The 17248-nt window shown below is 37.7% G+C and overlaps 1 protein-coding gene across 1 annotated transcript in view; it reads left to right on the forward strand.

Moving 5' to 3' along the window:
* Positions 1-15347, forward strand: part of LOC137193589 (junctophilin-1-like) — a 56112-nt gene extending 40765 nt beyond the window's left edge. The window contains exons 5-7 of the mRNA XM_067604816.1: positions 2024-2439; positions 5076-5172; positions 6727-15347. Of these exons, the coding sequence (XP_067460917.1) occupies positions 2024-2439; positions 5076-5156 (497 nt within the window). The 3' untranslated portion in view covers positions 5157-5172; positions 6727-15347. The remainder of the gene's footprint in view (positions 1-2023; positions 2440-5075; positions 5173-6726) is intronic.
* The last annotated feature ends 1901 nt before the right edge of the window (positions 15348-17248 follow it).

The following is a 17248-nucleotide window of genomic DNA, read 5'->3' on the forward strand; positions in this document are numbered from 1 at the left end:
ATACTTGGATTATTTTTAATTTGATCAACATCTTCTGTATATCATGGAAAACCCTTCATCAGCAACTACGAGTCTTCAGTTTTTTGGGTTTTGACCTGAATATAAGACAGTTTTATTCAAGAAAGTAGTTGAAAAAGTGGGGACTCAACATTTAGATTACCATTGTCACAGATGATGAGGAACTGAAAAAGACAAAGACAGTCTGAAAAAGGCAAACTGCGGGAGAAAATAATTTTGACTGCTTTGACGATACTGTGATGTATCTTTTTTTTTCCAAAAACAAGTGTTGGAAAAGGGAGTGTGCATTAATATTTGGTAGGCTTCGAGTTTGTCCCTTGCTAAATCTTAACACAGAGAACAAATGGACAGTAACAAAATCTAGAGTCTAGAGAGCAAGACTGTTTTGATGGTGGTGCTCATGAAGCATTCAGCAGCAGCAATTATTCTGGAAGAAACATTGTAAGCAGTGGCTGTGATTGTAGCAGCAACACGGTAAGCAGGAGAAGTGTTTTTTGTTGCAACACAACGAGCAACAGCAGTGACTTAAGCATCAACACAATGAGCATGAGCAGTGATTTTAGCATCAACAGAATGAGCGGCAGCAGTGATTTTAGAGGCAGCGGTTATAACAGCAACACAGCAGCAAGTAGCGACATTTTTAGTAGTAACATAGTGAGCAGCAGCTGTAGTTTTTCTACAGCAACACAGTGAGAAGCAGCAGTGTATTACAGTCACCAGCCACTTTATTTGGAGCAACAGCAGTAGTTTTAGTAGCAACACGGTGAGGAGCAGCAGTGGTTTTAGCAGCAACACTTTGAGCAGTAGCAGTAGTTTTAGAAGCAACACAGTGAGCAGCAGCAGTAGTTTTAGTAGCAACACAGTAAGGAGCAGCATAGTTCTAGTAGCAACATAGTGAGAAGCAGCAGTAGTTTTAGTAGTAACATGGTCAGCAGCAGCAGTAGTTTTAGTAGCAACACAATGAGCAGCAGCAGTAGTTTTAGTAGCAACACGGTGAGCAGCAGTAATTCTAGGAGCTACACAGCAAGGAGCAGCAGTAGTTCTGGTAGCAACACAATGAGAAGCAGCAGTAGTTTTCGAAGCAACATGGTGAGAAGCAGCAGTAATTTTAGAAGCAGCACAGTGAAAATCAGCAGTAGTTTTAACAGCAACACATTGAGTAGCAGTTGTTTTAGAAGCAACACAATGAGAAGCAGCAGTAGTTTTAAGAGCAACATAGCAAGCAATTTGGACCGCATTAATTACTGTATTATTAATTATATGATAATTAATATTTTCTGTTCTGTTCCATTTATTTGCTATTGTGAGTTAACTTTGAGGCATTAAACTACTGGTCATCACATTCTACATTTGCTTCACAATAAAATCATTTTAATGTGAGGGTAGTGGTAGGTCTTTGAAACTGTGAAATGTTGACAATGAAATTTGAGGTTAGCTAATGGTTAGATGTCAAAATCTGTATCAGGAAAGAAAAATTCAGACTGGCGCATCTCCAGTATCATGGTGAACAGCAACAGTGATTGTAGCTGCAACATGGGTTTAAACAGTGATTTCAGCAGTAACAGTCAGCAGCAGCAGTGATTACAGAGGTTGCAGTGCAACATGTGTTGGCTGTCAAAGAGTGACTTTTTAAACTGTCTGGCCTGATGTTAGGGTACTGAATATGTATTGAGTTGAGTATATTATGTGGATTCAGTTACTAGCTGAAGTGCTAGCTTGTCATTGCAAAGCGTGTCAGTTGATTGTCTCTGTCACTCTCTGTTAGTGTGGGTGTTATTAATTGAAGATCTCCATTACGAAACGTATCAGCGTTTTAATAGAGTGCAGTGGGGCACATTTGACAGGTGGCATTCCTTAAGTGCAGTTGGTCACAATTAACATATGGTTAGAAATGGATTGCGATTTATACATCCAGTATGATCAATTACTTTCAAGGGGATTCAGGTAGAATATATGTATCCGTTCACTGGTTGATATTTCTCTTCTTTTCTCTTTTACTCGGCAGGCATAACAAAAGCAGCGTCAAAACTTTCACTCAGACAGGAAGTGAAGCAACAGGAGGCTCCAGCCAACACCACGACAGTCAGCAGTTACCCCAGCAATGGGCAGATCCACTCCCAGTACCATGGTTACTATGTCAAGGCAGATGTCAAGATTCTGCCACCTGAAGATCCGATTGGTGTGGAGGACGACTTTCATCCATCAAGCCTTGCACGCTTGCCGCCACCTGCCAAACAGATTCGGTCACCAGCAGTAAAATCTCTGCCAGCCCCCAGCCCTTCACCAGTTCCCCCAAAAGAGAGCACTAAAGCACCAGAGCTCCCCAAGCCCAAAAGACAGGAATCACACAAACCAAAGAGCCTTGCAGAAACCAAGAAAGCTAGTGTGGAAATTTACCCTGAAACTGTAGAAGAGGAGTCGGTGAGTTATACATACAATACAATATGTATGATTTTGATTTGAATCCCACAACCCTGATAATATTAATGCCAGCGGTCTCTACCCATGTGCCTTCTAGGGTAAAAAGGATTAGGATTTCACTAAATGGTTGCTCCTCTCTCGCAGTGCAGTGAGCCTCAACCCTTGCTGTAGATGTTTAACTGTATGTGGAATGGAAATAAAATTACGGCGGTAATCTCATGGTTTGGGGATATTGTTGGAATTAGGCTTGGGCAGTATCAAGGTATACCAAGGTATTTAGAAATCCTGAAGGTATGATTTTCAATACAGTCAAAAATACAGACCCTCCTCTTTCTATTAAATTGATATGGAGATGCTATATTGAGGTGATGTATTGTAGTGCACGGTAGGCACCACCAGAGGTCAGTCACTACTGGTGGAACAAGCAGCTTAGCAGAGAAAGATGGCGACTGCAAGTTTTGTGGAATCATGAAAATATTGCCACATATAACTTTATCTTGAGATGACTTCTTCCAACTACAAAAGCAGTTTATTAGCCACATGATTTTATTCAACTGCCAGTCTGCCACCACTACCCGCACATCATCTCCGTTCAGACCACTAATGTGTCGTATCCACTGGGATGGAGTGTAATCGGTAGGGCTGTCACAATAACGGCAATATTGCAGTACCGTGCTAAAGACAATCCAACTGTGGTGCATGGTAAGCAACCGCCACATCTGTGCTATGTTCATTTTTTTGTTTTTTTTTCATGAGGCTAGGCTCGTCTTGTTTTTGCTAACCTGGCAATCAGCCCTCATAACAGAGGCGGGCTTGGGATGACTCAGTTATATGTTTAAACTCTCCCAGGTCACTGCATGGCCGAGCAGGCTGCCATGTAACCTGCGAGGTAAAGTAGTTTTCCACCAATCATAAAATCTAAAAGTGCATCCAGCCAGACTCTGTTCATAAATCCTAGGTTTAAGGGGACTCGGCTGTAGACCAACGTTGTTTTAAAATGTTTTCAATGTTCATCAGGAACTGCTGCTCCATTTGGCCAACACGTAATCAGACTAACATACGTTGATTTTCACTTTTAAAAAAAAGGCGCTAACACCACATATGCCCGCATGCCATGCTGTTAAGCCACCCTAAATCACAGCAGGGGAAATTCCTTCACCACAACTACCCTAGTCCTCCAGCAAGAATCTGTGGAAGAAGGGTGCATGTTTCCTATCTATTCATTATTCTATGGGCCCTAAGTATTTAAATCCAAGACTTGTTTAAGTACGCTAACTGCATATTAAACACACAGCATTGTAGGCTAGACAGTGTCATACATATTACAATGACTTCTATGACCAGCAGCTCAGTTTTTACGAGTTTTAGTTTTCTTTTTTTTAACACAAATACCTTCATATACCATATACCCCAGTGAAACGTCAGGAAGGTATGAAGGTATGAAAAAATAGATACTGCCCAAGTCTAGTTGGAATTAGGGCTGAAGAATTTGAGGAAAATATCTAATTGTGACTTATTTATTTATTTATGTATTTTACTTACCAATATTGCGTTTGTAAATTGCCCTCTATAAATATAATGCAAGGCCTTTATTGGTGGTTTGCATAAATAAACAAAATAACTTTGTAGCAAACATATTCTTGTTTCTAGATGTAAATAATGACAGTAGTTTGAAAAGGTCCTCTATTAACTTCTAAAAAACCTGACTAGTTTTCTATCAAAAAAGGGGCATTTGATATGACAAATGATATAACATTAGTGGTACACTTGACATAACTCGATTTTGAAATTTATTTATGACATTCAAAAGTGGTGTTTTATTCAACAGTGACATTTAAGAAATAATGAAATGAAAAATGAAATCATAAATTGTAATGATAAACTACTGGTAGGTCATGTCTGACAGTGTAAGCTAATAGTTTTGAGGCTGTTGATAGCAGCTGCCTCAGCTAGCCTCATAACCTGACAGGATGAGCTGCCTCACATCCCTCAGTCATGATTCAGCGCCTTTAAAATGATTAGCTCAAAACAATGATATGTGCTTAAATGTTGGATTAGAAGATCAATATCTGCCAACCATCAGTCGTTAACATTCAACTATTACCAAGCTAGCTGCTAGCTACCTGTATGAAAATAATACAACACATTATTATTTATTTTCCTTCTTTTCAAGTGTTAAAGAGTTGAGTTTCTTTCATGATGAAACTGTACAGACATGAGAGCATATTAACCAGACAAGGGTTTCATTTTTTAGTTTGGCCATCTCACAGATTTAATGTTAATCAGCTAGTAGCTGCATTGTCATTATAGCAAGAGAATTATTCTTTCACCTCTTAAAGCTCATTTAAGTTATAAAAATATGAGTTGATTTAAAAACAATTTTAAAATTTAAAACCTTTTGCTAAGCTACGCTATCTCTCTCTTTAGCTGCAAGATGCTAAGGTATGTTCACCAGCCATTTCACAGTTGTTGTGTGCTGGTTGCCAGGCAGCATCAATTTATAAGAGCTTTATTTGTCTGAAAAGGCTGCCTGTGGGGATCAAATATACAGTAAACTTGCATTCTGTAACCCTATATCCTAATGTAACCTAATCCTAAACAAATAATACAACATAAACTTCTCTGTGTTTCCACAGGGTCCTAACTCTATCTTGGTGGCTCTTGTGATGCTGTTGAACGTTGGTCTAGCAATAATTTTTGTCCATTTCCTCACCTGACCAAATCTGAACTCAGGTAAGAATTTATAAAACATCAAATGTTTTTCTTTGTATGAAGCAGAAACTGACACTCAACTGTACAAAGTTTTTAAATTCCAAGGGTTATGTAGATAATTTGAAGCACATGAAAATTAATTGCATGTGTGTTTATTTTATTTACAATGTTTGCCACTCACACTAATATTGTGTCAAAAACATTGTGTCTGTAAATTGCTGGCAATTTATCAGTGTTGTACTAAAAATGCCTGAAGCTTTGTAAATAATCCCACAGTGGACATGAATTTATTTTTCACAGAGGTGCAGGTTAAACCTGCATTGGCCATCCATAAGGGGTAAATGCGCATCAGCTAAACTGGCTTTGTGACCCACCTATGTTTCTGGGTTGAACATGGTTTGAGTCATATATTGGAATTTTAGGCCAAAATGGTAGACTAGTGGGCATTTTCCAAATGGTATATCCAGGGTCCCCATGGATCCTTAAAAAGTCTTACAACATCTTAAAATACTTTTTAGTAATTCAAGGTTTCAAAATGTCTTAATTTTTAAGAGGGGAGGCACTACATTTTGATCTGTTTAAAAACAATGAGGATATATATTGTAACTTTTCCAATAGTGAATAAGACCAGGGAGAAACCTATATAATTATATGTGACAAACATAAATGTTTTGTCAGATATCCAACAGCTAGAGGAAGCGAGAGAGTCCAAACAGCAGTGCACTGCAACAATAAAACCAACGACTCTAGCCCTCTCGCCCTCAAACTATGTCAAATGCTCTTGGAATTATCCCTGCACTGTGTAGTCTATAAGTTACTCTATGAAGATTTCACGGGGGGAAAACACATTTTATTCAGTAATTACTCCCAGTAATTTTTCATTTTTCAGTCACAGTTAAGCTGTTAGGTTACCATCAATAAAACTCAACACTTCCTACAGATGTTTCAAATTAAGAGCCAGCAAGGGAGAGATTATACCCTCTTGTTGCGTGAAGACCAAAACCTCACACCATAAGTACAGTTTCTTTACATCTGCAGCCTCAATACCCTCCCTTCCCTTCCCCATGTTTATTACACGTTATATTAACATAACACACCATAATCTCTCATTTGCACATCAGTGATCTTTGAACCCACATGGCACGTTACATTAACTTACATTACTATCTTATGAATTATGCATACTGTATATACTGTTTCCTCCAGGCTAATATTCTGTACATTCATCCCATTCTCTTCTATTTGAATGAACTGTGATATTTAAAAAGGAATCTATAATCTTACATCATACAGCATATTAGATGCAGTTTCATTTCACTTTGATCAACAAACAAGTAAATCCACTTTAGAGACATCTAAATTGGATTAATTTATTTAGTTTAATTGATTAGAATCCAGGTTTTGTGTTTTGTAAAGAATTGTGTGTTTCTGATATATTAAGGTAGGTTACTTTAAAATATTCATATTTCAAAATGTGCATATTTGTTATTTGGTCATTGCAAACACAGTCCTTGAATGCCATTCAACAGAATAAATGAGCTCTTCCTTTAATCTGCAACTTTTTTGACCCTGCAGTGGACTCTTCCAAACTAGTCGCCCAAGCCGCTAACTCTCCATCAGCCAAAGGGGCCTTTTAAAAAAAAATGGCGCCAGTCAGAATGGCAGACATGGGCAAAACGGAGGACTGAAAATAGATGAGTGAAGAAGGAGGAAAAGGAGAAGAAGTGGAAGAGAAAACATAAGGGGAAGAGAGAGAGGGGGAAAAAAGCAGAGAGAGAGAAAGATGAAACCTCCACCACCACCACCACCACCCTCTCTGGATGGACTGAATGTCTTTGGTGCTCGAGTCCAACCTGATTGGACTGGCGATGATTTGTGACTCCACTCAGAGTGCAGTGAAAGCTGAAGCAAGCAGTCGCTGGTGCCCTGAGCCTCGACTATGGATTCTCTATCAGGGTTAGAAATAACAGGAGGCCTGGAGAGCAGAGTGAATGTGAGTGAGTGTGAGGCCTGGCATCTATGCTGCCTGTAAATGCCTCAAATGTGTGTGCTTGCCTGTCTGTAGCTCCATTTCCATCCAACTGTTCAGCAAGTTTGGAAGTTTTTAATGCTGCAATAAAAAACTTGTGCCTTGTCAAGCTGAGTTGAAGAGAATTTGTTTCCTAAATGATCCACCAGAAGAACAGAGAGCATCTTTACACTGTTGATTAGTATTGGAAAAGTAATTTCAGTTTCAGTTAATGTGGGTCATATGCCATTCTGTCATCCAGTTAAACTACCATTAAATAGGTGTCTTACACCTTGGAAAGACTATTTAGAACACTCAGATATGTTACAGAAAACATTTCTAAAAGCCATTTTTAACTGTAGTGCACTTTAATCGAACCAGGTCAGTCATATCAGGCTGTTAGTATTTAGTCAATCAATAAATTTTCATCTGTTGCATACAATAAGTTGATAAAGTTCTTGCAATGGTGAAGGATTTTTTTTTGTCAAAATGTGGAAAGTTTGTGGAAATGTTTCTGCTTCTACTCAACTTTTCTCTTACATAAAAATCCACACAAAAGTACTTGGATGGAAACCAAGGTTGTGCATATCGGTATATTTTACACTTATGTGTCTGCTTCTGCTGTGTGTGTGTGTGTGTGTGCGTGCATGTGTGTGTGTGTGTGTGTGTGTGTGTGTGGGCGGGTGGTGGACTGGATATGTTCGGAGATGCACTTTGAGCTGATGGAAGCTGACAGCTGCCTTACCATTTTACAGAGTGACGTGGTGGTGGGTGAGAAGGGGCCGGGCAGGAATGTGAAGCGCTCGGCTGATTCTCTCTCTCCCGGGTCCTGGGAGAGTGGCTCTATTTCTATCAGTCTGTCTATCGATCTGTTCATATCTGTTTTTATCTGTTTCCGTGGGTCTCAGCGCCTGCAGTTTTCTATACCACATCAGGTGCATGTTAGACAATCAGACAATCAGGTTTTATTCCAAAATGAAAGGATAAAGTAACATTTGGAAAACATAACCACAACCTCATTGCAGCCTTGCAAAAATCAACAGTATTCCGTAGTGCATTTCCGACTTGAAACTTGTTTTGTAAGACTAGATGTCAAAGTTATCATTTTGGAACAAAATTCCTGATTTTATGAATGAAAGATTCTTCTTGACTTGATCACTGCTTGTATCTGCCTTCACTGAAACTTAGAACTTGTATGTTACTATACTTTTATTTATGTTTCCCTCAGTCCACATTACTATTGGGCTTAATTTAACATTGGTTCATGTATCCTGTTTATATTAGAGTATGGAGTATGATAGTTGTATATATTAGTGGAAAACAGCAGGAGGAATACACCAGTATTAGCCTGCCAGAATATTATTATCATTGGTGCTCTTACTGTTGGTTCTTCCAGTTTCCTGACTCAGTTGATGATATTTTCTTTCTTCATGTATATGGGAATGATTTCTTTTTATTGACACATGGGGCTTATCCCACTTTAATTTCTTATAGATACACTCCTGATTTTGTAAAGTGCCCTGTAGCTGCCCTGTAGAGCCCCCAAAAGTCCCTTCTAGCTCACAGTTTGAACATGATGGGAAGTTCAAATTTGAGCTCTGTTAGATTTCAAGCTAGGGCAGCAACTTTAGATTATTTTAATAATTGAGTCTTGTATGTATTTTTCCAACAATTAAGTAATTGGATAATAAAAAACACAAGTAACAATGAGAGAAAAACACCATCATAAGAACAGAAGCTTCAAGAATGTGGATCAGGTCTTTTCAAATAGCTACAGCATATTTGAGGGTTGGTATGTGGCATTAGCTGAGTACGTATTAGCATGTAGCACTGCTGTTCAACAGGCTATAGCAGCAAGTCCAGTTTAAGAGTAGTATTCCACTGGCTGATATATAGCCTGCAAGAAACTAGCTGTCACTTAGGCTAATGCCTTTGTAGCGCCTAAGCTAGCCAAGAGCCATAGTTAAATACCAGAATGTTACAGCTAGCATGGCAGCACAGCTAGCTCTCTGAATTTGAGAACTTTGATAGTTTTCAGTTTTCACTCCCTATATCTTCTATTTTCTTTTGACCTTTTTCCTTCCATTCTCAACTTTAAGAGTCAGTACACAGTATCTTGGTGTACCAGTGACAGTGTGACAGTTATTAGGACGTTAATGACTTCATCTCTATGTCAGAACATCAGCAGTGAGCTGGGAGGAAATGTATGTCTGAAAGTTTTACAAGTTTATTACTGCATAGTTAGTTAAAGGCACAGTTGAAAATGAACAAAACTAAAATTATACCTGGATGACAGTCATAGTTGAATGTTGAATGTGTGAATTACCACCAAATCTCATCTGTTTCGTGTCACTGTGAGTATCTGATCTGTAGCTGTGGTCAACCAGATGTGAGCTCCCGAAATTCAAAAATGTCACCTTCAAATTTTTAGTCTGTTTTGGCCTGAATCAGGACAGGTTGATACGTGGTACAGACTACTCTCTTATCAAGAAACATAAAAACACAAAATCAACAAATCAGTTAAATCTCTGATGAATGACAACAAAACAGGGCTGTCCAGTTTGTTTAATATGTGAAGGGGCTGTGCTCAAGATAAACAGTATAATACGAGGTCTCTGACTCCTTTTCCACCCTAAAGCTGATAGCATTACCCAAAATACCATGGTGACAAACTACTGCATAAGTAAAGTGAATACTGAAATGTACTGACTTAAAGAGGAGTGTTGAATGTGTCATACACTGTACAGTTACAGTCACTTCCACAGTTGTCTGTGAAATGTACCAGTATACAAAAACATGTCATCCATGTACAGCACAGTACTTGCTGATATTCTGTATTTTATATATAATATACTATATTTTGGAATACACAACACAATTAGGAACAGCTATCTAATATGTTAACAATTTCTGTCCAAGAAAACCAGTCTCTTTTCTCTCCTCTGCTGAGAGCTGATGTTTGCGTTTACTTTTCTGGAGGGCTACAGTCCACTTGATCATTTTAGTCGCAGGTCTACCAGATCGTATGACTTTCTGGCCATTCTGGAAAGTTCAAAACTGAGAGAAAGAAATGTTCTAAACTTAAGTTTTGTGGTACCATTGATTGTATATTTTTGTATTTTGCTGATTATTTAAGCATCACAAAACTACCTGTTTGCATCTTTGATGCAAATACTGCATCAAAGATTTTATTTATTGATGTTGATCTTATGGTTTCTCCTCTGTTCTCATGCAATATATTAGAGGACTTGTCACACAAAGCAGTTATCATCCAGTATTTAAAAAAACTGCCTCTCCTTATCTATCACCAAGTCATAATTACTACAAATGTAGACCCTCCAAATATTAAAGTGACAAAGTCTAATGAAAAAAGTCCTTGGAAGAATGAACTTAAATTGTTTGCTGAGGTATTTTACTTTTACAGCAAATCCACCACTAAACGCAGCGCAATAATGCAGAATATATATTTTTTATTCATATTTTAACATAAAAACCTTAAATTTGCATTTGCAGCTTTTGCTAATAAAATCATTTATTGTGCTTCTAAAATTAGCTGATTGTAACTATTCATCACTAACTGTCTGTTTGTTATTTTACGTATTATTTGATGTATTATTAGCAATGGATTTTGTCAGAAGAGACATTTTACCAGCTGCTCATATGATGATACCTGTTCTGGGTAACAATGACCTCATGATTCATTTCGTTATTCATTATTGTTCAATATTCTGCACGTTACAACAAGAAGCCCAAATTATTACATGTGATGCTTCATTTTATGGGTCTTTAATTTCTGAATAATATCCTAGAAATAAAAATCTAACAAGTTACATGGAAAACTTTTAACTGAATTATAAGGAAATTACGTACACGTAAAAGCAAGTGTTTCATGGGAAAATCTTTTCTTTCTGTTGGAATCATATCTGTATCACAGTCAAGGATTTTTCATTCTGAAGATGAATGCTGTAGATAAATTAGGTGGGGGTTTTTATCGTTCACATTTAGATCTAGATTCAATTTTTGCATGGGTTGGAGAATGTTTGTTCTGTTCAGATTTGGCCAGGCTGAAGGAAAGACCTGGATTATGACTGGCAGGAGAGTGTGCATTATTTTTAGATAACTGCACAACTCTGATGTTCTGTCATCATCATTTTAAATTAATACTCATAGATGGAACTCCATTGCCTGTTTGTTGGAATTGTTGAGTAACCTTTGTTCCAGATCGAGACAGGTTTGTTTTCGGTAGTGTATGCCCTAAAATATGATTAAACAATTTTTTTTTGTTTGTTTGTTTTGTTTTGTTTTTTTTTTTATATTTTATTCAAAGCTGCTCCAGTGTGAATGGTGGTTTCAAAGTGAAGTAAGGCCTTAGAAACCAACCACCACTAACATGCATAGTGACATGTTGAATATATTTGGGTGAAAGGTTGAGACGGGAATATTTGAACTCATAATTAAGTTTACTTTAGGGGAAGTAAATGCATTGTCTTAAATATTGTTTCCACCCCGATTGCTGGATTTAGTGTATCTTATTTTTCTTTTGTTATGAGTGTGGTGCCTTGTTTAGCATGCAGATATCGGCTGGTTTGTGAGTTGTTTTGTTAGATTGGATGTCAAAGTAAAATATTGTATAAAGTGTGTGTATTCAGTCACATCAGTTGTGAATAACTGTTTGGAATGGTTTGTAGAAGTTAAAGGAAAAGTCAGTGTGAAACTTTTTTAGTTTTATCTCATTTGTTTGTGACTTTAGTCCCAACAAGGATGCAGTACAGTGCTTACAGTGCATTTTTAGATGAATAACTTAATGATAAGCTCCATTCCCGTTTGTTTATAGGATCCCACTGGAACTCATCAGAAACACCACTAACAGACATTTTCTTCATTCCATTACTGGCAATGTAGTTCTGTCCACTATTTCCATGGAAATTGCTTCTTATTTCTTCTTAGATAATAATACAGATGACTGATATGTAGTGTATGACCAGGACATTCAGCAGAAAAAAAAGGAAATTGCCAGCCGTAAACTGGATATAGTGACCATAGTGGCAAGCTGGAATGAAGAAATTTCTACCCTCATTGTGTTCATGCAGTAGTTGACTGTAAACCTGCAGTTTGCACACTTGTTATATTTCAATATCCAATAGATAATGGAGCTGGAGTTTTGATGTTCAAAACAAAGTACCAGCAGTGGATACTGTAAGCTGGTATTCACTGTCTTAAAATATGAAAGAACTCAAAATAAAAACTCAAACTGAGTTAGTTAATTTTATTAACAGTCACTTTTTGGTTCTATCAGTTGACCCTGGCCCGCTCAACATTGTTGGTTGTAGTAATTCTTTGCTGCTCTCCAGAGAAATTCTGTGCAAAAAAAAAAAAAAAAAACACAGATTGGCTTGACAGGGACTTGACAAAATTATCTTTTGGAGTTGTAATCTGAATAGAGAGTGAGAGATACATTTTGACATGACTGACAGAAGTTTCTGGATTTGAAGACATTTTTTTGAATATGTGAAGGGGGCGTGTCCAAGCTATAACAGGATATTAACTCCTTAAGACAGAGTGACCCATCCATCTACAGTATACAATCGCAGTAAAAGTTTACCTTATCTCTTTACCATCTGATAAACAATAAAAAAGACATTTTGATATGATGGAAAAGCTGAGTTATCACCAAATGACTTTTGAAAGAATAAACGAAATGAAAAAGCCTTTCAGTGGGAAGTGGTTTGTAGTGTTTAAGAAAATGAGTGAAGGAGTGAGAAACAGGAGGCTTTGTCTAGTTTTTCTTTTCCTTTTCATGTCTCTTAAAATTGATTACAGTGCATGAAATGACAGAGTTTTGAGATAAGATGCAGACTTGATGAATAGAGGGAGAGTTTGTGAGCGGATCTTGGGTGGATTTTGTGTTGGAATCCTTTTTACTTGAATTTGTTGGTATTGATGGTGATGGTGTAGTGTTGTATGGCTGACTGTAATCCATGCTCCGGTGTCTGCAGTTGTCTTGCTGTTAGGGAACATGTACTGTATGTATGTACAGTAGGAGAGAGGTGAAATGACAGCTCTAAATGCACTGTGGCCATGCATATGGCAAACATGAATGGTGCTGCCCTATTGTGATTGGCAGAAGATCGCTCGAGTTTTCAGATATTGAGTAGGTGGCGCTGAAATAAGTCAGCATTATGGGTTTAAAGCACATAGATCACATGCAAAAAGTCTGATCTTAAAACTGCATCAGACCCACTCTGTAGCACATGAATGAAAGTTCCTCACAAAATCACACAGTTCTTGCTGTATCATTTAATGCATAGTAACACCAGCATTTGAATAGATGGAATCAATTCATTTTAAAGCAAAAACAAATGCAAATCTTTGAGCTGAGTTCAATCCCATCGCACTATGATACACCTTTGGCCAGTAGTAATTTGTCTTAACAATGCTGACCTTTTAGGGAACTCCAAAATGGAGGAAGGTAGCATAACTTATTAGAAGTGTCTACACTGTCCACTTTTACTTAAGTGCTCTATTGGAGTACAAAGTGCTCCATAAAAGAGGCAGGAATGGCAGACAGTTATGAGTTATGAGAGCTGATGGTACAAATACATCTTTTAAATAAACTGTGTGAACTTATTTTGCCAGAAAGCTATTGTGACTGGCTAGAGCTAGCATGTTCCTTGCTGGCCACTTATTTCACAAAGTCACACCAATTCATTTCGCTGCACCACTTACTGGTGTGACTGTTTCCCGACCCACTATAGCACCATGGCCAAAAGCAATGCTTTATGTAAACGATTCAAAAAAATGTTCAGTCATAACAAGACAGCAAACTACAGTGTTTTACAAAGCAAATTTTCCAAGCATTGGCCCGGATTGGCATCTCATTCATTTCAATCATTGTGAATTGGGTTTCTTACAAATAAATTGCAGAGGGCTCCAGCAAAAACACAATTATACTATTGCAACAACACATGACATCACTGAACAATAAGATGCGTTGGCCACCTGAATATGTGCAAGAGCAGATTGTTGGTAGAAATTCTACTGTCTACCTCACGAGTGTTTTGCTACATAAAATGAAAAGATTGTCATCCCAATAACGTCCCTTAGATGTAAAATCCTGTCCTATCCTGAAAGTATGTTTAAGCCTCTGATAGTTCTTCAAATGAATATACAATATTTCATCATTTTAGCAACACACACACACTAACACAGGCCCTTGTGCTTTTTAAATACCATCTTATTTTCAGCTTGCTTTTTAAGGAGAAATGTTTGGTCCCACCTTAGACCTTCATCAGTATAGTTGATCATATGCAACTTGCCCTGAGGAAGGCCTATAGTGGGCGCAAACATGTGTTTCTCATAAATAAGACATAGGTCATTTTGTGATGAACTTTCAGTTCCTTTGCTGAAGTGTGGGTGTTATAGAGAAAACACTAGCATCCTACTTCACTCAGGTCTGATCTTAGAGAGAAAACAAAATTGTTACAGGAAGAGGTCATTTGAGTAGGGAAGAGTAAGAGAAAGAAAGGATATTTTTTGGCAACATGTTGATTTTGAAGAGAACAGAGAAGAGAAGGAAAGAGAGCCATGGATGTATCAGGAATGTTTTGCGGGCTGAATAATAATTCACAGCAAATTTCAAATTGAACCTTTGTCATTCATTTCATGAGACCATTTAGTCTCAGAGGTGGAACTAAGCTTGTCTGTGAAACAGGTGTTGACAATCATTTTTGTGAGAAGTCAAGGTGGAGCCTTTAATTTATGTGTATGAAATGATCAAAATTTTTCTTGTTAAACTATATTTATACAGTATAGTTTCTACTAATTGTACCTTATGTGCCATCAGTGTTCTTGCCCTAACACAACAATCAGTTATCACTGATAATTGAAATATTAATGACAATCTTTTAGTTTTTTTTCTCCATATAGGATTTCTGTATCACTGTATATTTTTGAGAGCCTTTTTTCTAAAAATGTACATGACTGTATAATGAAGATTTGGCTTGTTATTAGGTGCAATCATTTCAAAGATTTGATACTGATACTTGCAGTGTGTCTTGACTGTTGCTGGTGATACAGTGCACATATTGTTATCAATTATTTTACACTTACTACATTGTTTTGTTTTTTTTTTTTTCTTTGTTTTTGGCAGTTGTTTTTATGGAGATAAATTAAAAGAGTTTACATTTTATCTTGTGTGTTTGTGTATTCCTTGTCTGCTTTTCAGTTGCATGACTCAATTCATAAGCAACATGGATCATCACTATCATTGTGCTAAGATGTAAAAAGTAACATCCATCTAAATATATCTTCATTGCACAAGATTCCATATGTAACCCATATAATCACAGTATTACAGTCTCATTTGGTGCAGTTAGACAGTGACTGAGAAGAGAAAAGAGGGGCATTCCCTGTTGCTTAGGCTGATCTGGCTCGCAGCATGGAGCGTTCTCTTCCATTAGAGATGCTCTGACTCTAAAGTGTGAAAGTTGGCTGAGCTCTCCTTGGACCAAAATAGTCCTGATGGCCGACAGCTGCTGGCCTGCCTGGAGACTGCAGCACAACACTGAATACTGAAGGTTTTAGAGAGGTGTGGCTTCAGCACAGAAAGTTAACAGGACATTATTTTGATGAGGAATCAGTGTTATTGTCTCAGTGTCTTGAGCTGGGAGGATTATGGAAAGTTTGTCCAGTGTTGTTAGTTTTTCCACAGTTTTAACTGCCAAACCTAAAGGATTACCAATTAAAGTGAAACAAAGTTAAAACAAATGTTAGATTTGTAAGCAATAAAAAAATATTGCACCACACCCGTTCATGCTTTGATGATGGCCTCTAAATCCTACATTTTTCCAGATGTGCTGGCTGGGAGTACCATCATCTTTGTCCCCAAGTAACGAGCTGTTAACAAAGGTTTCCCCTGAGAAGCAGACACCCTCCATAGCTGTGGGTGGCAGTAGTGATCACTTCATTTTTACCAGCCACCATAAAACATAACAAGAACAAGAAAGAAGGCCAAAAAAAAAGAAACTAATGCTGTGTTCTTAGTCATATACTTCTACTTTTTACTTTTAGTACATACTGCAGCTGCCCTTACAAAGTACATACTGTTGCATGCAGTATGCATACAATTGGGACATACTACTTCATCATAACATCGGGCCTTGAACTTTGGCTTTCTTGCTCATACATCCATCGCAGTCCGTAGCACAAAATTTGAAAACTGTTGATAAAATGGTTGGTGCTTGAATGCGCTGACACCTGTGATTGCAGCTTCTGTCGTTGCAATGGCTTCCGTCATTGCACTGTCATCTGATGATGTGACATATCTTCCGCTGTGCAAAGGATTGTGGGTCAGAATAGGCAGAAAAACATACAGGCTTGCAAAATGCGACTGGATGTAGTAGGGCATCCTGGTACTTTTGGCATACTATGTACTGGGACATATTAAATCTTTTTCTGGCATATTAAATAGTATTGTAGTATGGGTATTGGAACGCACCCGAACAAACCGAGAGAGACAAGATTAACTCTTCATGGTCCAACAATAATGAAGTACAAAGAAGCGAAGCAACAGTTGGCTGTGAGATGCCACCTGCTTTACTCCACCAGTAATGTAACCTCCAACATTGGTTTCTGCTCTGCATTGGTTACTGTGTTGAAATGACACTTTGGCGGGGATATTACCTACATTTTTCTGTTATCACTGATTGTTGCTACAATTCAATATCCTGTATGACTGCTATAAAGTACTATCATGTTAGAGTTAGTGTTACTTATGCCTCTACTAAATAAGTGACTGTGACTATGTGAATAGTGTTCGTATTTATTGCCAGACGCATCCTAACTGTTGTATTGTGTATTTATTTATTATTTATTACATGTTTTTATCAGCCTCTCTGTGAATTACAACCACTTGTTAGCTCGCCAATATGTAACTTACATTATTATCAACCGAGCTAAGATACATTCTAGCAGCCATCAGACTGTATTTTCGGCGGTGTGTGAATATGTAACTCCTAGTCAACTAGTCAACTCTGCCAAGGTGAGACCCTTATCTGCTGTTAGTCACTCAGTCAATGTGAGGCTAGCTGT

Source organism: Thunnus thynnus, chromosome 12 (assembly GCF_963924715.1).
Source record: "Thunnus thynnus chromosome 12, fThuThy2.1, whole genome shotgun sequence".
Taxonomy (NCBI): Eukaryota; Metazoa; Chordata; class Actinopteri; order Scombriformes; family Scombridae; genus Thunnus; species Thunnus thynnus.